Source organism: Sceloporus undulatus, chromosome 4 (genome assembly GCF_019175285.1).
Source record: "Sceloporus undulatus isolate JIND9_A2432 ecotype Alabama chromosome 4, SceUnd_v1.1, whole genome shotgun sequence".
NCBI classification, from domain to species: Eukaryota; Metazoa; Chordata; class Lepidosauria; order Squamata; family Phrynosomatidae; genus Sceloporus; species Sceloporus undulatus.
In genome coordinates this window covers 135,506,991-135,521,598 of record NC_056525.1, presented here as the reverse complement: position 1 = coordinate 135,521,598, position 14,608 = coordinate 135,506,991, and the positions used below count along the sequence as shown (strand labels likewise).

The 14,608-nt window shown below is 40.6% G+C and overlaps 4 protein-coding genes across 4 annotated transcripts in view; all 4 read left to right on the top strand.

The window, feature by feature from the left end:
* PCDHAC2 (protocadherin alpha subfamily C, 2) overlaps nucleotides 1-14,275 on the top strand; it is a 25,376-nt gene extending 11,101 nt beyond the window's left edge. The window contains exons 2-3 of the mRNA XM_042462230.1: nucleotides 11,286-11,360; nucleotides 14,270-14,275. Of these exons, the coding sequence (XP_042318164.1) occupies nucleotides 11,286-11,360; nucleotides 14,270-14,275 (81 nt within the window). The remainder of the gene's footprint in view (nucleotides 1-11,285; nucleotides 11,361-14,269) is intronic.
* LOC121927764 (protocadherin alpha-C1-like) overlaps nucleotides 1-14,608 on the top strand; it is a 91,832-nt gene that overhangs the window by 38,220 nt on the left and 39,004 nt on the right.
* LOC121927766 (protocadherin alpha-3-like) overlaps nucleotides 1-14,608 on the top strand; it is a 205,707-nt gene that overhangs the window by 190,664 nt on the left and 435 nt on the right. The window lies entirely within an intron of this gene.
* Nucleotides 1-14,608, top strand: part of LOC121927767 (protocadherin alpha-2-like) — a 76,113-nt gene that overhangs the window by 61,080 nt on the left and 425 nt on the right. The window lies entirely within an intron of this gene.

Sequence of the window (14,608 nt, the reverse complement as noted above, 5' to 3'; positions counted from 1 at the left end):
GCCATTCTGTCGGGGATGCTTGATTGGGATTTCCTGCATGGCAGGGGTTGGACTGGATGGTCCTTGCGGTCTCTTCCAACTCTGATTCTATGGCCCTATACAGACAGGCCAAAATAAAGCTGCTTCAGGTCACTTTGGAGGTATGGTGTTTCAATGAGGCATACCGTCCTAGAGTCTGGAAGCTGCACCAAAGCTGCACTCTAGTCCTTAGGACTGGAGCGTGTCTTGGTGTGCTTCTGGACTCTTAGGACCGCATGTAACATTTAAACAGCATACCTCCAAAGTGACCGAAGCAGCTTATTATTTGGCCTGTCTGTACAGGCCATCGATTCTAGGTTTTCTGTTCAGCCATGGAAAATTTTTGTTCTAGCCCCCAGTATTACAAGCCCAGGGTGAGCTAGGGCAAGTCATACTTACTCTGGCGTAGGAGGGAGGCAGAGGCAAATTTCCTCTGAATAGATTTACCAAGAAACCCTATGAAAAGACTGCTATTAAGTGAGAAACAATTGAATGGGAGGAATATCCAGCAACAACAAAATCTAAAGAGGGCAGTCTTTCACAAATTGCAAGGAGAAGAATACGTAACTCTCCTTCAGATGGCTAACCCAACACCAGAAGGTTAGGATGGCCTTCCATTGGTAAGCGCAGACTTATTTATTCCAACAGACTTTTGAGAATTGATTTTAAAGGGGGGGGGCTTTTAAGAACATGCTGTACTGCTTTATTGTACTTTTTTGGAACTTGCATTTTTAATTTTTAAGTTGTAGGTTAATCTTTTAATATTTTGTTTCTCAGTGCTGTTTAAAATTTAATTCCATTTTATTTTTATTTTTTGTTCTTGTTTATCTATATGTACTTGTTTTAATGTGTAAATCTCCTTGAGTGTTGTTTTTTGGGGGGAAGCAGAGTATAAATGAGGGGGTGATGATGAATAACAGGAATAATAGTAATAGCAGAATCAAAACGTTTGACTTGCCAAGAAGGACATCATTGGTGAGTAGCTATTGCTGCCTCCCCTTTTAGACTATGCCCTCTATGGTCTGAATGCACCCAGCCTCTGTTTAAAGACCTCCAAGGAAGGAGACTCCACTACACTCCGAGGGAGTGTGTTCCACTGTCGAACAGCCCTTACTGTCAGGAAGTTCTAATGTTGAGGTGGAATCTCTTTTGCTGTAGCGTGCATCCATTGTTCTGGGTCCTAGTCTCTGGAGCAGCAGAAAACAAGCTTGCTCCCTCCTCAATATGACATCTCCTCAAATATTTAAACAGGGCTGTCACATCACCTGAACCAATTCTCTTTCTCTCTCTCTCTATCGCCCCCCCCCCCCCCCCGAAAGGCATTTACTTCAGATTAGCACTACACAAAATTCTCATTTATTTATGTATTGGATTTATAGCTCACCTTTCTCCCAAAATGGGATTTAAGGTGGCTTGTTTTTCTGCAAGAAGGAAATCACAGTGGTCCAGAATTTTAGCAGTTTCCAAACACGGTTTCAATATGAATACCGTGGGCCTTTGGTATCTGCTGGGGTTTGGTTCCAGGACTCCCATAGATACCAAAATTCTGTGGATGCTCAAGTGCCATTAAATACAGTGGCATAGTATTTATATAAAATGGTAAAATCAATGGTAAAATCAAGCTTTTCTTTTTGGAATTTATATATATATATATTTAAAAATTGAGCCATAGCTGCTTGAATCCATGGATAAAGAATATGTGGATAAAAAGGGCTGACTGTACAATATTTTATCTGCAACAGTCATGCCAAATGACTACCATTTTGTGTCTGGCTCGTCTCTTGCACTACCATTTTGTGTCTAGTGGGCTTCAGGCATTTATTTTTACCTTCCTCAAGGTGTGGGGCATCAGGGTAGAAAATGTGAAAATGCCTGTAATTTACCATATATATTGGCAGTATAAAGGGGGGCAGCCAGCGCTCTAAGGATGTAAAATTAAGGGTGTATGTTTAGATATGTGAAGCAGAGTTTTAGAAAAAATACTTTATTTTCTGTTCCTTCATTCCACCTTTACTGGGGCATGGGCCAGGGTTTTTACATGATCAGCAATCAAAATCAAGGTCAGTCTTTAAAAAAGTGCTGAGCACAGTTCAGTAGCTTCCAGCTTGTCACTGATGTTCAGGTTTTTCAGAAAGCCTTTCCAAGCTAGGCAAATGGAAAGTGAGCAGTCTGGAAAAGCCATCAGGAGATATGCAGTGCTTGGAGGGAATTGGTTTAGATTAAATATTAGGGAATCTTCCAAACTGTAACTAGCATCCCACGATAGACTACATTGGCTAGCAACATCTGTAACTTTTCATTTCCAAGTTTTAAAGGAAAGCCTTGACTGGTATCTCTGAGGAATTCTGGAAACAGGATATTGAGGTTTAGGGCTGGGATTGGCCCACACTGTCCTTTAACTGCCTTGCAACTCAAGGTCTATTACATGTGTTGCATTTAGTAGAAAACTCCATGTATGAATGGGGAGGCACACTGCACCAAGAAGTTCCACATGACCACATGTGACATTATGCACATCAAGTAACCCCTCTCCAACACTGTTTTGAAGTACAGAGAGGGAATGTATCTTAGTTGTGCAGCCTCACACATAGTACTGTATAGATGATGAATGTAAGCCTGGGGATGTGGCATGATCAGGATTCCAGGTCACCTGGAAACTTTTGTTAACATGTAGTATTATTAAAGATCCCTTCACTCTGTATATTAATGCTGTCTATATGCGTGCCAGACTGAGGAACTACTGTACTTAGCCTGCATGTCACTGGGCCGAGGTGCTTGGGAAAGACTGAGAATTCTTGCTAATGTGGTCAGTTTACTGCTTTAATTCAGTGCCTGAGTAGGGCTTCTGTGATGCAGGAGTTACCACGACAAGAGTCAATATGCAGCTTAGGAGACATATCTGCATTGCAGGCTTTTATCTGGTTTTTACCAGTTCAACTCTTATGGTTTCCCAGAAAGAATAATAGAAACTCTAGTTTGGTGGTGGTGAAAATTTTATGAAAAAATTGCTAAGATTCCCCCCATCGCTTCCTGTCTAGCCAGTGCAAAGATGATTTGTAGATGAGCTTGCATGATGCAGAGGTGCAAATCAAAAAGAACTGTGGATCATTTGGTGGAGATGAGTCAGTAGAGTCAGATCAGAAATGCCAGGCTCTCTCTTGCCACCTTGCATCTTCCCTTTGTGATGTTTGCCCATAAATAACTACTTTGCAAACTCCAGAAGAGTTGATTCTCCCTTTCTTGGAGGTTGATCTTAAGTGGTGCTGTCATATTAGTTTAATCCCACTATTTCAGCCTGGGCTCTTTCTTAAGCCACATGCTCTTCCATATTTTTATAAATGACCTGGTTGAAGTATAGAGAGGTGGGTTATCAAAAATGCAGAGGACATGGGGCCAGCACCACAAATTCCATTCAGAATAGAAACAATCGAAATAGAGGGAATGGAGAGTGTGCACATCAGCCTGATCTCTGCCACTGTTTTTTCTTGTGATGGAAGGTGGGTCTGAAAAAGTAGCTGTACCACATGCAGGTGAACCTGGTTGCAGAGCTCCATACACTGGAAACCTTTCTATGCTAGTTGCGTGGAACTTCATAATCACATTCAGAAGACTAGTCACAGCTAGTTTTCAGATTTTTGCCAGCACGTCTAGTAGTGAGGGAGCAAAGGGGGTGGGGCAGAGGTGAACAGAAATTAAGACACGAGAAAGGTGCCAAAAAATCTTGATAGACTCTGGGTTGAAATGAAAACAATAAAATTTAACAGACATGTGTAAAATCTTACATTTATGGACAAAACAAAGATGAAAATACAAGACAGAGGAAAGAACTGACTTGGCAGAAGTACACAAGAAAAGGATCTAGATGCCTTAGTGATTCGAAAGGTGAATATGACCCAAACAACAAACATCATTGTAGTTTTCACTCGCAGGAATAGCAGCATAGGGTCTAGGTTGCACAAGGTTACTGTTTATTCTCTGTTATGCTTCATTTTAAGAAGAACATTGACAAGCTGAAACACATCAAGAGAAGAGCAAACAGGATGGTGAAGGATCTGGGAACTAGTGTCTCATCAGGAACATTTGAAGGAGCTTGGTATATTTAGCCTAGAGAAGAGAATGGGGGGAGACATGATAGCATTTGTGTAGAAGAGAAGGAGAGCTTCTTCCCTGTTACTCCAGTGGCAGAACTGATACCACAGAATAGAAATTGCAGAGGGTCATATTTTATTTGAACATGAGAGGAACTGGTCTAAGAGCTATTTGGGAGTAGGACAACCAGCTTACAGAGGTAGTGTGTTTCTCTTCATTGGAGGTATTTAAGTAGAAACTGGATGACCATTTGTCGAGGATCCTCTAGCTACCTCCTGTATTGCAGAGCTGTGCTGAGCAGGAAAGTGGACTAGGTCACTTGCAAGTAGGAAGCTGTGACATTTTGTACTTCTCTGTATGTTGAGATGCTGTTCTTAAAATATGCATTTAAACTCATTTTAAGGTAGAAATTATGCACTTAGATACATATCTGAATATGCATTTTAATAATATTAAATGCTATTTAAATATGTATTTGAAAGGCTTTTTCTTTTAAAAATCTGAACATTAATGTGGAAATGGAACAGAATAGAATTAAGGATAAAAGTATGCAGAAATTATATGAACTGGAAACAGATTGGTCTAGCTCTACTTGTGGAATCTGCTAGGAACCATTTTCTAATAGAGAAGTGGTGGCAAAGCTTAAACGTAACTGGTTACAAGTACTGAGTTGCTTATAATTAATTCCCTTTTCTAATATGGAAGTTATAATTAACTTACAATAAGATTGTAACTCAATGAGAGATAGTGTCATTCTTTCTATAGTTTCTATAATTTTAAAGTTACTTTTATAATTCTTTTAACAGATTTAAATAAAAGGAGCTTGGTCATTTGATTGACTTTCTTTCACTGTACAGTGTGCTATGTACACATCCAGTGAGGATGGGACAGGAGAGTGTTACCTCCTAAATGTGTATCTTCCTGCCAGCCTCTGCCCCATTTGATTCACTTTCCTCCTTTCTGTGAGTGTGGAGTCAGAGGAAGAGAATCTATGGCCTGTTACAGACTGCCAAAATAAAGCTGCTTCGGGTCTCTTTGGAAGTATGCTATTTAAATGATGCATGGGTCCTAAGAGTCTGGAGGTCGCACCAAAGCCATACTCCATTCCTAAGCACTGGAGTGCAGCTTAGGTGCAGCTTCCGGATTCTTAGGATGCATGCACCATTTAAACAGCATATCTCCAAAGAGACCCGAAGCAGCTTTATTTTGGCAGTCTATAACAGGCCTATGTTTCTTCTGAGTGTTGTAGGCATGGAAAGGGGCTGTTTGGGGTTTTTGGCTGTCCTCTATATTTTATTCAATAATGAGCTCTTTGAGCAACTGGTTCTTCTGAGACAGGAGACGGGTCTATTTTAAAAACATCATTGTTAAGTTCTGTTGTTCCTGTTTTAAAAATATTTTTGTGCATTATTCATAGGCTTAAGTACTCATGAGATGTGGGAAATCTGAGCATACCTTTATGCCATTCTCTAAGCTCCTATAGATATTGTAAAAACAATCTATCTACTGGTATATATATATTTTAGTGGTGTCTTGGGCTACTTAGTTGTTGTTTTTTAATCTTAGGCCATTGGCTTGTAGCTTTCCAATTTGTAAAAGTAATTACTGTAAAAGGCTTGAGATACTTTTGGGGAATGGAAAGTAAAAACAACAGCACTACTTCTATGATGGCAACTCTCTAATCTTTTCTGGCCTTGGTATTATAAATGCAGCCAAGTACTTTTCAAAAGTAAGATTCTCAACTCTGTTGTGTGTATGTGAGTGTGCAAAAATTCTTCCTGATGATTCTGTCCATGAGCACACAATTTCTAGATTCAGTGGCGTCTGAGCATCATATCATAATTGTGCCTGTTAGACATGTTTTGTCTGTCCGTCTGCAAATGACTTTTAAAAATAGACCAACTTAGTTATGTGTAAGGAAAAAAGAAATGCTCTGGGGCATTTCAGTAGCATTAGTCGCCCAATATCCAGCAGGAAGGAGAGAGATAGTTGGTGGCACTGCAGGGGCAAAGGATCAAGGCACAGGATTTAATGAATGTCTAGTGCTATAATTCATCACTGCTGGATGAACAGGGCAGTCAGGGCAGGATAATCACCTAAGGGGAACAACAAGCTCTGCCAAGCTGTCTTGGCTTCACTACTGAAACAGTGAGAGATTAAAGTCAGCATTTGCAACTGCTTTCTTGAAAGAGGAGAAAATAAATCTTACTGTTGGGCTTTTAATATGACCAGTGGGCTTGCCCCTTCTAGAAAATATGTGGCATTGCTTGAATGTTTTACACTTTTGCTCCTATCCTCATTAGTAGTGTGCAGAAATACTTATGGCTATAGAGGTCTTCTGATCTGTTTTGCCACCTCCTCCATTGCTCTCTTCAGCTGCAGTTAAACTTGTTCAATTTGTCTTGGCTGTTATGAGAACTCTTTCATTTCAGCAGCAGAATAAGCCAACAGAGTGGCACCTGGCTCTACAAACACTGCTTCTGGCACAAAGATGCATGGTGGGATCTTTGGTAGTGGGAGATACACAAGGAACCAGTGGCTCTGAGCTTTATTCTTGATATGTCTACCTGCCTGTGATAGGCAAGGTTCCCTCAGGCTCTGCCCCATTGACCCCTACCCTCCTCTGGATTCTGTTTCCAGTGACTCCAGTTCCACCCCTATGACTCTGAGCAAGGGCAAGTGGTAAGCTTCTTTCGTTAATTTCCTATTTGCCTTCCTTGTGTGGGGAAGGCAATTTGTGATTCTTAGCACAGAAAGATTTGGTGCTGAATTAGGGGTTTCTTAGCTTTTTATACTAATTCCCTGAAAGTGAAGCATAAGCTGAGGCTATAAATAGCTGAGTTGCCACATATAATTAATAAGACCTATTTTATTTCTGTGTAGAATTTACAGTGGGGAAAAATACCTAAACATTAAGCATATGGAATTCCATGATTATTTATATTTATTTCCTGCAGAAAGACTTACCTGCATCCGTTAAAGGATGCAACAGTCATATCACTTTGTCTAGAAAGTAGACATCTTGTAGAACAGATTATCTGAATGAAAGTGTCAGTATGCTTGCATGTTTTTAGCAGCCTTGACTTTTTGATTACTGTTTGTAGATGTATTATTCATGCTGCCCTAGACTGAATATAGTAAATAGGAGCTGGAAAATGTAAGCTAGTTCTGTTGCTTTTTATTCATTAAACCAGACCTTGGAGCTCTGTGTAGATGGTCAGTGAGCATACAAATGAATGGAAGGGGCCCTATCCTAGTCTCTCCATGTTCAGGATCCTATTTGTACAAAGGACTCAGTGCGTAGACCTGTCTAAGCTGTCCTCACTTCGCAGGTTTATGTAGTAAAATTAGATCTTTAAATTGCTATATCTCACACACAGACTAGATGTATTTACATGTACATTGTTTCTTGTGGTTAAAGTGAAAATTTGGTAAGATGTGATTTAATTGTGTAAAAGAGTTAGAAAATTTAAACAAATTAAGAAATTTAAAATTATATTTAAAACCTGGGGCCTCTGCTTTTTCCTCCCACTGAGCCTCGCCCCATTCGGACCATCTCTTTCATGTTTTAAAGTGATGCAGGTAAATGCCACTGCCTATTTCTGTCCAAAAACAGATATTTGGGAAGTAGTGATGTCCCCCTGCTTAGGGTGTCACCTGGTGCAGTCTGCACACATCTCTCTGCAGTGATGCCCTGCCCAGTGTTCGAAATTTTCCTTAAAGAGGAATTGTTTAAGCTTTTGATTAAGTCTACTGTCCTCTCCTGCACCATTTCCAGCTCTACAATGTCCTTTTGGAACTCATGTAAATAATATTTCAACTGTGTTTGCATTAAAGATTTGTGTAGAGATATTGTGATGCTGGTGATTTTAGTTTTGATTCTTTTCTTAATAATCCTGACATGGACTTTGCCATTTTCACAGAAGCTGGACACTGGATCAAAGTTTTCATTGACCTATTGAGCTACAACCCTAAGGTTCATTTCCTGATTAGTCAGTGGCATCTCAGGCCCCATCAGCATGAAGTTATTATTCCACATGCACATCACTTAGATAGAACAGCATTTAGTATTTTAATGCCTACAGTATTTCCAAGGATCTATTTATTGTCCCATTTTCTTATCACCAATGTTAATATGCTGATGCCATCAGAAACATAGCCACTTGATTGTTTACCTCTACCGTCAGATTACTAATGAACCATTTAAAAAGCACCTGTCCCGAAACATATGGTATTCTTAGGAGATCCCACTTTTTGTATTCATTCATTGCAAGAGCTGCCTGTTTAGTCCTACTTTCTCATTCCTTTCTGTAGTAAAAAAGTAAACACACACTTTTAGTAAGTTCATGTAAATAATGTGTAAGATAGCTCTTGTCAATATCCAGTTCACCTTCTGGCATTTTCCAAAGAATTGTACAGGTTTAGTGGCACAGTATCTATCTTTGCAGAAGCCATGCTAATTCTTCAGCACAGTTTACCATTCTGTGTTCTTTATAACTTTATATTTCATCATTGTTGTTGTTATTTCCCATTAAGTCAACTGCAACTTACAGTGATTATATGAATGAGAGATCTCAGCTGAGAGTTTCTGCTCATCAACTGCCCTGCTCAGATCTTGCAAACTCAGGGCCATGGCTTCCTCGGTTGAATCAATATGCCAGTAGTGCAGTCCCCTTATTTTCCTACAGTATTCCTTGTGGCACAGTGGTTAAATGCCGCTACTGCAGCCAAAATGTAGAGTTTGATCCTGCAGGGCTCCAGGTTGACTCAGCCTTCTATCCTTTCGTAGGTCAGTAAAATGAGTACCCATCTTGTTGGGGGCAATTGACTAACATATTGTAAACTGCTTAGAGCATGCTTGGCAATATAGAGTGGTATGAAAATGTAAGTGCTATTGCTATTCCTTTTTATTAAGCATTATTTTGTTTTCCAGTGAGTTCTGTTGTCTCATGATGTGTTCAAAGTATGACAGCTTCAGCTGAGTCATCTTCACTTCTGGTGAGAATTCAGGCTTAATTTGCTCTAAGAGCCACTCTTTTGTCTTTTTAGCTGTCCACGGTTTCCTCAGGAACCATCTCCAGCACCACATTTCAAATGAGTTGATTTTCTTCCTGTCAGCAATCTTCACTGTCCAACTTTCACAACTATATATAGATATCAGAAATACTATGGTCTTGAAGATTTTGAGTGGTATTTACACCGAGTATCTTATCTACTTCTATCTCTCTTAGTCCTCTGATTTCTTGACTAGAGTTTCCATTTTGGTTATTGTACATGAGACTTTTCACTATTTCAGTGTCTTCATCATCCACCTTAAAGCTGTATTAATTTCCTGTATTCATTATTTTTGTTTTCTTAATATTCAGCTGTAACCCTGCTTTTAAACTTTCTTAACTTGCACCAGTTGTTCCAAATCTTTGCTGTTTTCTGTAAATAATTTAGTTCATTTGCATCTTAAATTTAAATATTTCTTCTCTCAGTTTTCTTGCCTGTTTCCTCTAAGTCTAATCCTGCTTTCTGTATGATATGTTCTACATATAAATTAGACAGCATGATAAAAGGCAGCCTTGTGTGCCAATGGGAAATCATTATGTTTCTCTATATTGTGTCCTGAAAATGGTCTCCACCCTAAGCTTTCTGGGGCTTCACTATGATTTGTCCATTAATCAATACACAGCCATGTTCCATTCTCTAATAAGACCAGCAATTTCACAGATACAAAGATTTCATCCAGCTGCTGTGTTGTCTTCTTATTTTACATACCAGTCTTTTAACCCACTTGCTATCCAGTGTGTCCAGCCATCTCTTTAGCCAGTTTCCTGTTTTTGTTGTACTTAATTTTTTTATAAAACTGATTATCTTATGGAAATAATGACGTTATGGACTGAGCTTAATGGAAAATAATAATTAGTGTGAGTTGTGATCTGAGACAGTCTTGTTGCAGTGCTCAGTATTCTCCATTATATGCATTCACTGCTAGTGTGTTGAGCATACACATCCAACTATAAATTGACTGCATATATGTTGAGGTCAGGTTTTGGGGCCAAAATTATGGATTCTGCCATGACCCGTGGATAAGTCAAGGGTAAAACTTAGAAGACAGCTTGTCTGGAATAAAGATTGTGGGGCAAGTGCATGCCCTTCTCCCTCCTCCGCAGCTCAGCTATTCCCATGGAAGATAGCCAGGCTGAAGAAAAAGCTTGAGGGGCAAAATCCCACCCTTCCTCCTCCTCCTTAGTTTGGCTGTCCACTGTTGACCTGTCTATAAGTCAACCCTGTGTTTTTGGGTCAATTTTTGTGCACAATTTTTTTGATTTTTAGTCAAGTATATATGGTATATGTTATATTAGGTCTTGTATTCTTTCTTCTGAGGATTAGTGATAGGTCACTATTAGTTGGATACAACTTGAAGGCACACTACAACAACAAGCAGGATGGGTAACCCATGAGTCTCAGTGGAAGAAAAGATCATAGGGTAACACTGGTTAACTTCCTTGGTCTTGGAGGGCTTAAAATAATCCTGCAAACTGCTCTCCTACCAGGGTGTGTGCGAAAAGATGCCCATCCCAATCTATGCAGCCTTTATGATGCCACAAGGCTGTTTTATTTATACTTTCCTCATGTTATGATACAGCAATTTGTAATGTCTGTAGTAAGAATTGAGTTTTTGGTTTGCTCATAGTGTCTTTTCCTCATTTTTTTCTTCCTGTTTCTGGCCTGCATTCTGTTGATGTATAAGGGCCTATGGCTGTGAGAAAATGTCTGCTTTTGACAAAAATCTGCTGCAGTCTGCAAGCCTGATATAATCTAGTACAATTCTCTGCAGTCCATAAACCTCAGCAGAAAACCCATCACAGACAGAGTGGCTCAGACCCACTCTTCACAGGAGGCTGCACTTAATAGGAACTCGGAGAGATGCCTTCCAGGAGAAGAGAATCATTCCCCCATTACTTTCACAGGATAAACAAGCAAAATGTTTTTTTTTTAATTGTCTTTTCCACACATTTTTAAAATAACAATCCAGTTCTAGCATTATTTACTTGGATAAAAGTAATCTCTTAGCATTGGTATTTTAATAAAGTTTTCCCTAACACACCATTTTGCAACTCCCTGTAGGATGGTTTTTGAGTTTTCCATGCAATAAATTATTCACACTGCATCCACATTTCTCCTTGCAGTTTCTGGGCTGTTTATGTTCTCGTATGGGGTTTTGCTCCATAAAGAAGCCTAATGTAACATTTGCGCACAGTCATGTATGTACATCATTATTATTGATATTGTTTTTAATTATTATTTATAAGGCAAACACCAATTATCTAAAACCTAAAAGGCTCCAAACAAACATGGGAGCCTTGAGTGAGGTCTTTGTTGAGTTTTAACAAGCCTGAAGTAGATATGATGGAGACCTCCACATTTGCTGGGGTTAGGGCTGAAGGACCCCCATGAATGTGGAAAAACCGTGGATAAAAAAACCACTGTTCTTTTTACCTGAGAGAACACCTCCCAAGAAATCTCCAGGTCCTCTAGTGCAACTCTATGGTCAACATCTGTCAGAAGTTGATCACAGAATCATGCTGAAGGACCTACAAATGCTTAGAGAAGTGTCTTTTGAAGGAACTTCTAGGTTCTCCAGCACAACTTTGTGATCAGTTTCCAGCAGAGTTGCACTGGAGGACCTAGAAATTCCTAGAAAGAACATATTAAAACCCCAAAAGTCAAAGCTGCAAACATAGAGGGCCAACTGTATTCCTCACAAGCCTGGCTTTTTCATTGTGGGTGTTTACAACAAAGGTTTGATGTGAGTGGGGAAAGCAGAACAACTTCCCCAACCTACCTCTATGGCCTGTTATGTTAAATCCTTTTTACCCCAATGAGTTTCAATGTGATTGATACATATTAGAGAGAAATGTGCCTGAATGGATAAAGCAGATAAGGTGGGAGAAGTGGGGAGGAGTGTGTGGCTTCCCTCACCCACATTATGGTTGCCAAGTCAGGAGTATTACTAGGCCCTATTTTAGGGTCAAACTTTGAGACCTAGGGACCTTGTGATGTCAAAAGGGGCAGGTCAAGGTGATGTTACAAAGATGACATTACAAGGGGCAGCCTGTGGTTATGTCACTAAGCAAGTTAGCATCCTGTGTGAGGTATTAATTAAGAAATCAAATGTGCAGGACAGGGCCTGGTGTTATGCATGGGCTAAACAAACTAAAACTTAAGGAACTTCCTGCAAAAACATTGAGGTTGAAAAGTATTTGCCAGCTAAACATTAGTCCTGCTTTTAGCGGCTCCAAGTTACAGTTACAGTCACAGTGCCTTTATATCCTATGGAATCCTGGTATTTGTAGTTTGTAATTTGGTAAGGTATCAGCAAAATGTTCCCCAAGTACTGCTCAAGTTTTTGCAGTAACCCTTCCACATACACCAGTTCCAAAACATTGGGAAAATTTATTTTCTCTCCTACGTCAGAACATTTTTTTTCCTGTCTACACATTTATAGCTGTCTGATACCACTTTAACCACCAAAGTTCCAGCCTGAGAAATACTGGTGAGGTATTCAGAATTTTCTGCTAGAGAACTTCTTTCCACTCTCTTGATTTACCATTAGAACTCTCTAACTCAAGATTCATCTACACTGTAGAAATAATGCAGTTTGACATCACTTTAACTTTCATGGCTCAGTTCTAGAGAATCTCGGTATTTTTAATTTTGTGAGTTTCCAACATTCTCTGGCAGAGAAGGTTAAACTACAAATTCCAGGATTCCATGACGCTAGAGCACTTAAAGTAGTGCTAAACTGCATTATTTCTACAGTATAGATCAGTGGTCTCCAAACTTTTTTGGACTACTACCCCCTTTTCTTTTGAGTGACAACCTTAGCATGCTCCCCAACAGCTACGTTGATACTAAATCTATTGCTTGTGCAGCAGCCAGCTGTCCAGCAACATCGACTTCAGCCACTTCACTGCTACCTTCTCCATCTCTCATATGCAAATGCAGCAGTGGCTGCTCCTCCCTCTCGTCCATGCTGGCTTCAAAGGAAAATAAAGGTCAGCTGGCCAGCTGCTCAGTTGCTGTTTTCAGGGTGCAAAGGGAGCAACGACTGAGCAGCCGGTTGAGCAGTGACCAAGAGGCCTGTTGAGCAGCAATCCAGAGGCCTCTCTTTGCACCTGCCTTCCAGCAAAGAGAGCATGGGCAAGATTCATCTCAGTAGCTGCTCGACTGGCTGCTTGGTTGCTGCTCCTAAAGTGACTGGGTGCAAAGGGAGAAGCTTCTTCTCTCCAAGGAAGGACTCTTATTCCATCTTTGCCAGGGTGGAAAGGGGTGCAGCCAGCTTCCCACATTTCTCTGCACGAGGAAGGGCTTTCAAGTGTGAGAGGCAAAGGATTCTTTTGAAGAATCTACCTCGATACTCCTCCTTCTCCGGAGCCACATCTTCCCCACACAACTTCAAATCATCCCTTCCTACAAACAGTACTGACTGCTGGAAAGTGGCGGTTTGGGGCCGATTTTAGGGCTCGGGATTATGGAGCGTCCACATGCTCCTGAGCCCTACCGCATGGCGGCGGCGCCCCATGTCCACATGGGGGCCACCATGATGATGCAAGTGCAGTGTAGCATCTAAATTTTGCAGTGCTGCTTGTGCGTCATAACTACGTGCGAGTGCGCCATTGGTGCACTCATGGCGCCTGCCACGCAAACTAAAAAGAACCTGCTTTCAGAGGGTTCTTTTTAGTCCTGATGGAGGCTGCAGTGTTTGGTTGGTGCAGCCTCCATCAGGAGTAAAAATGATTGGCTCCAGCCTGCCCTTTTGGGGCAGTCTGTCAAACCTCATTGTTTCTTCTGTTACCTTTTCTCTCAGCCAGCCCAACAAAGAAAGCAGAAGCTCCAATCTGCCAGCAATGTCCCAGCTCTGTTCACAAAACTTAAACAGGGTCCGAAATGTGAAAGCACCTTTTTGCCACCACATGCTCTAACTCCCCATCCCCACCATGGTCCTGAAGACTGCTGGTTTCTCTTTTCTTTCTTGTGCACTCATACTTTGACTGAAGGCTTCCTTGCCACCTCCCTTTTTCCTCACCACTCCCGGGATCTCCTCCCCCGGGGTGGTACAATTCATTTAGGAATTGCTTGTGTAAATGTACCCCATGTTTCCACATTGCAGAAATAAAGCTGTTTGACACCACTTTAACTGTCATGACTATCCTATGGAATCCTGGTATTTGTAGTTCGTAATTTGGTAAGGTATTCAGCCCGGTCTGTCAGAGAGCTCTGGTGCTTCTCCAAATTAGAAATCCCAGGATTCCACAGGATAGTGTCAAGACAGTTAAGTGGCATCAAACTGCTTTATTTCCACAATGTGGCTTCACTCTAACACACAGCATTCTGTATACTTCTCAAAACTACAAACCCCAGGATTCCACAGGATTGAGCTAAGTCAGTGCAATCAAACTGCTATAATTATTGGACTTAGAAGCCGGGTTTGGATCTAAAAAGCCACAGT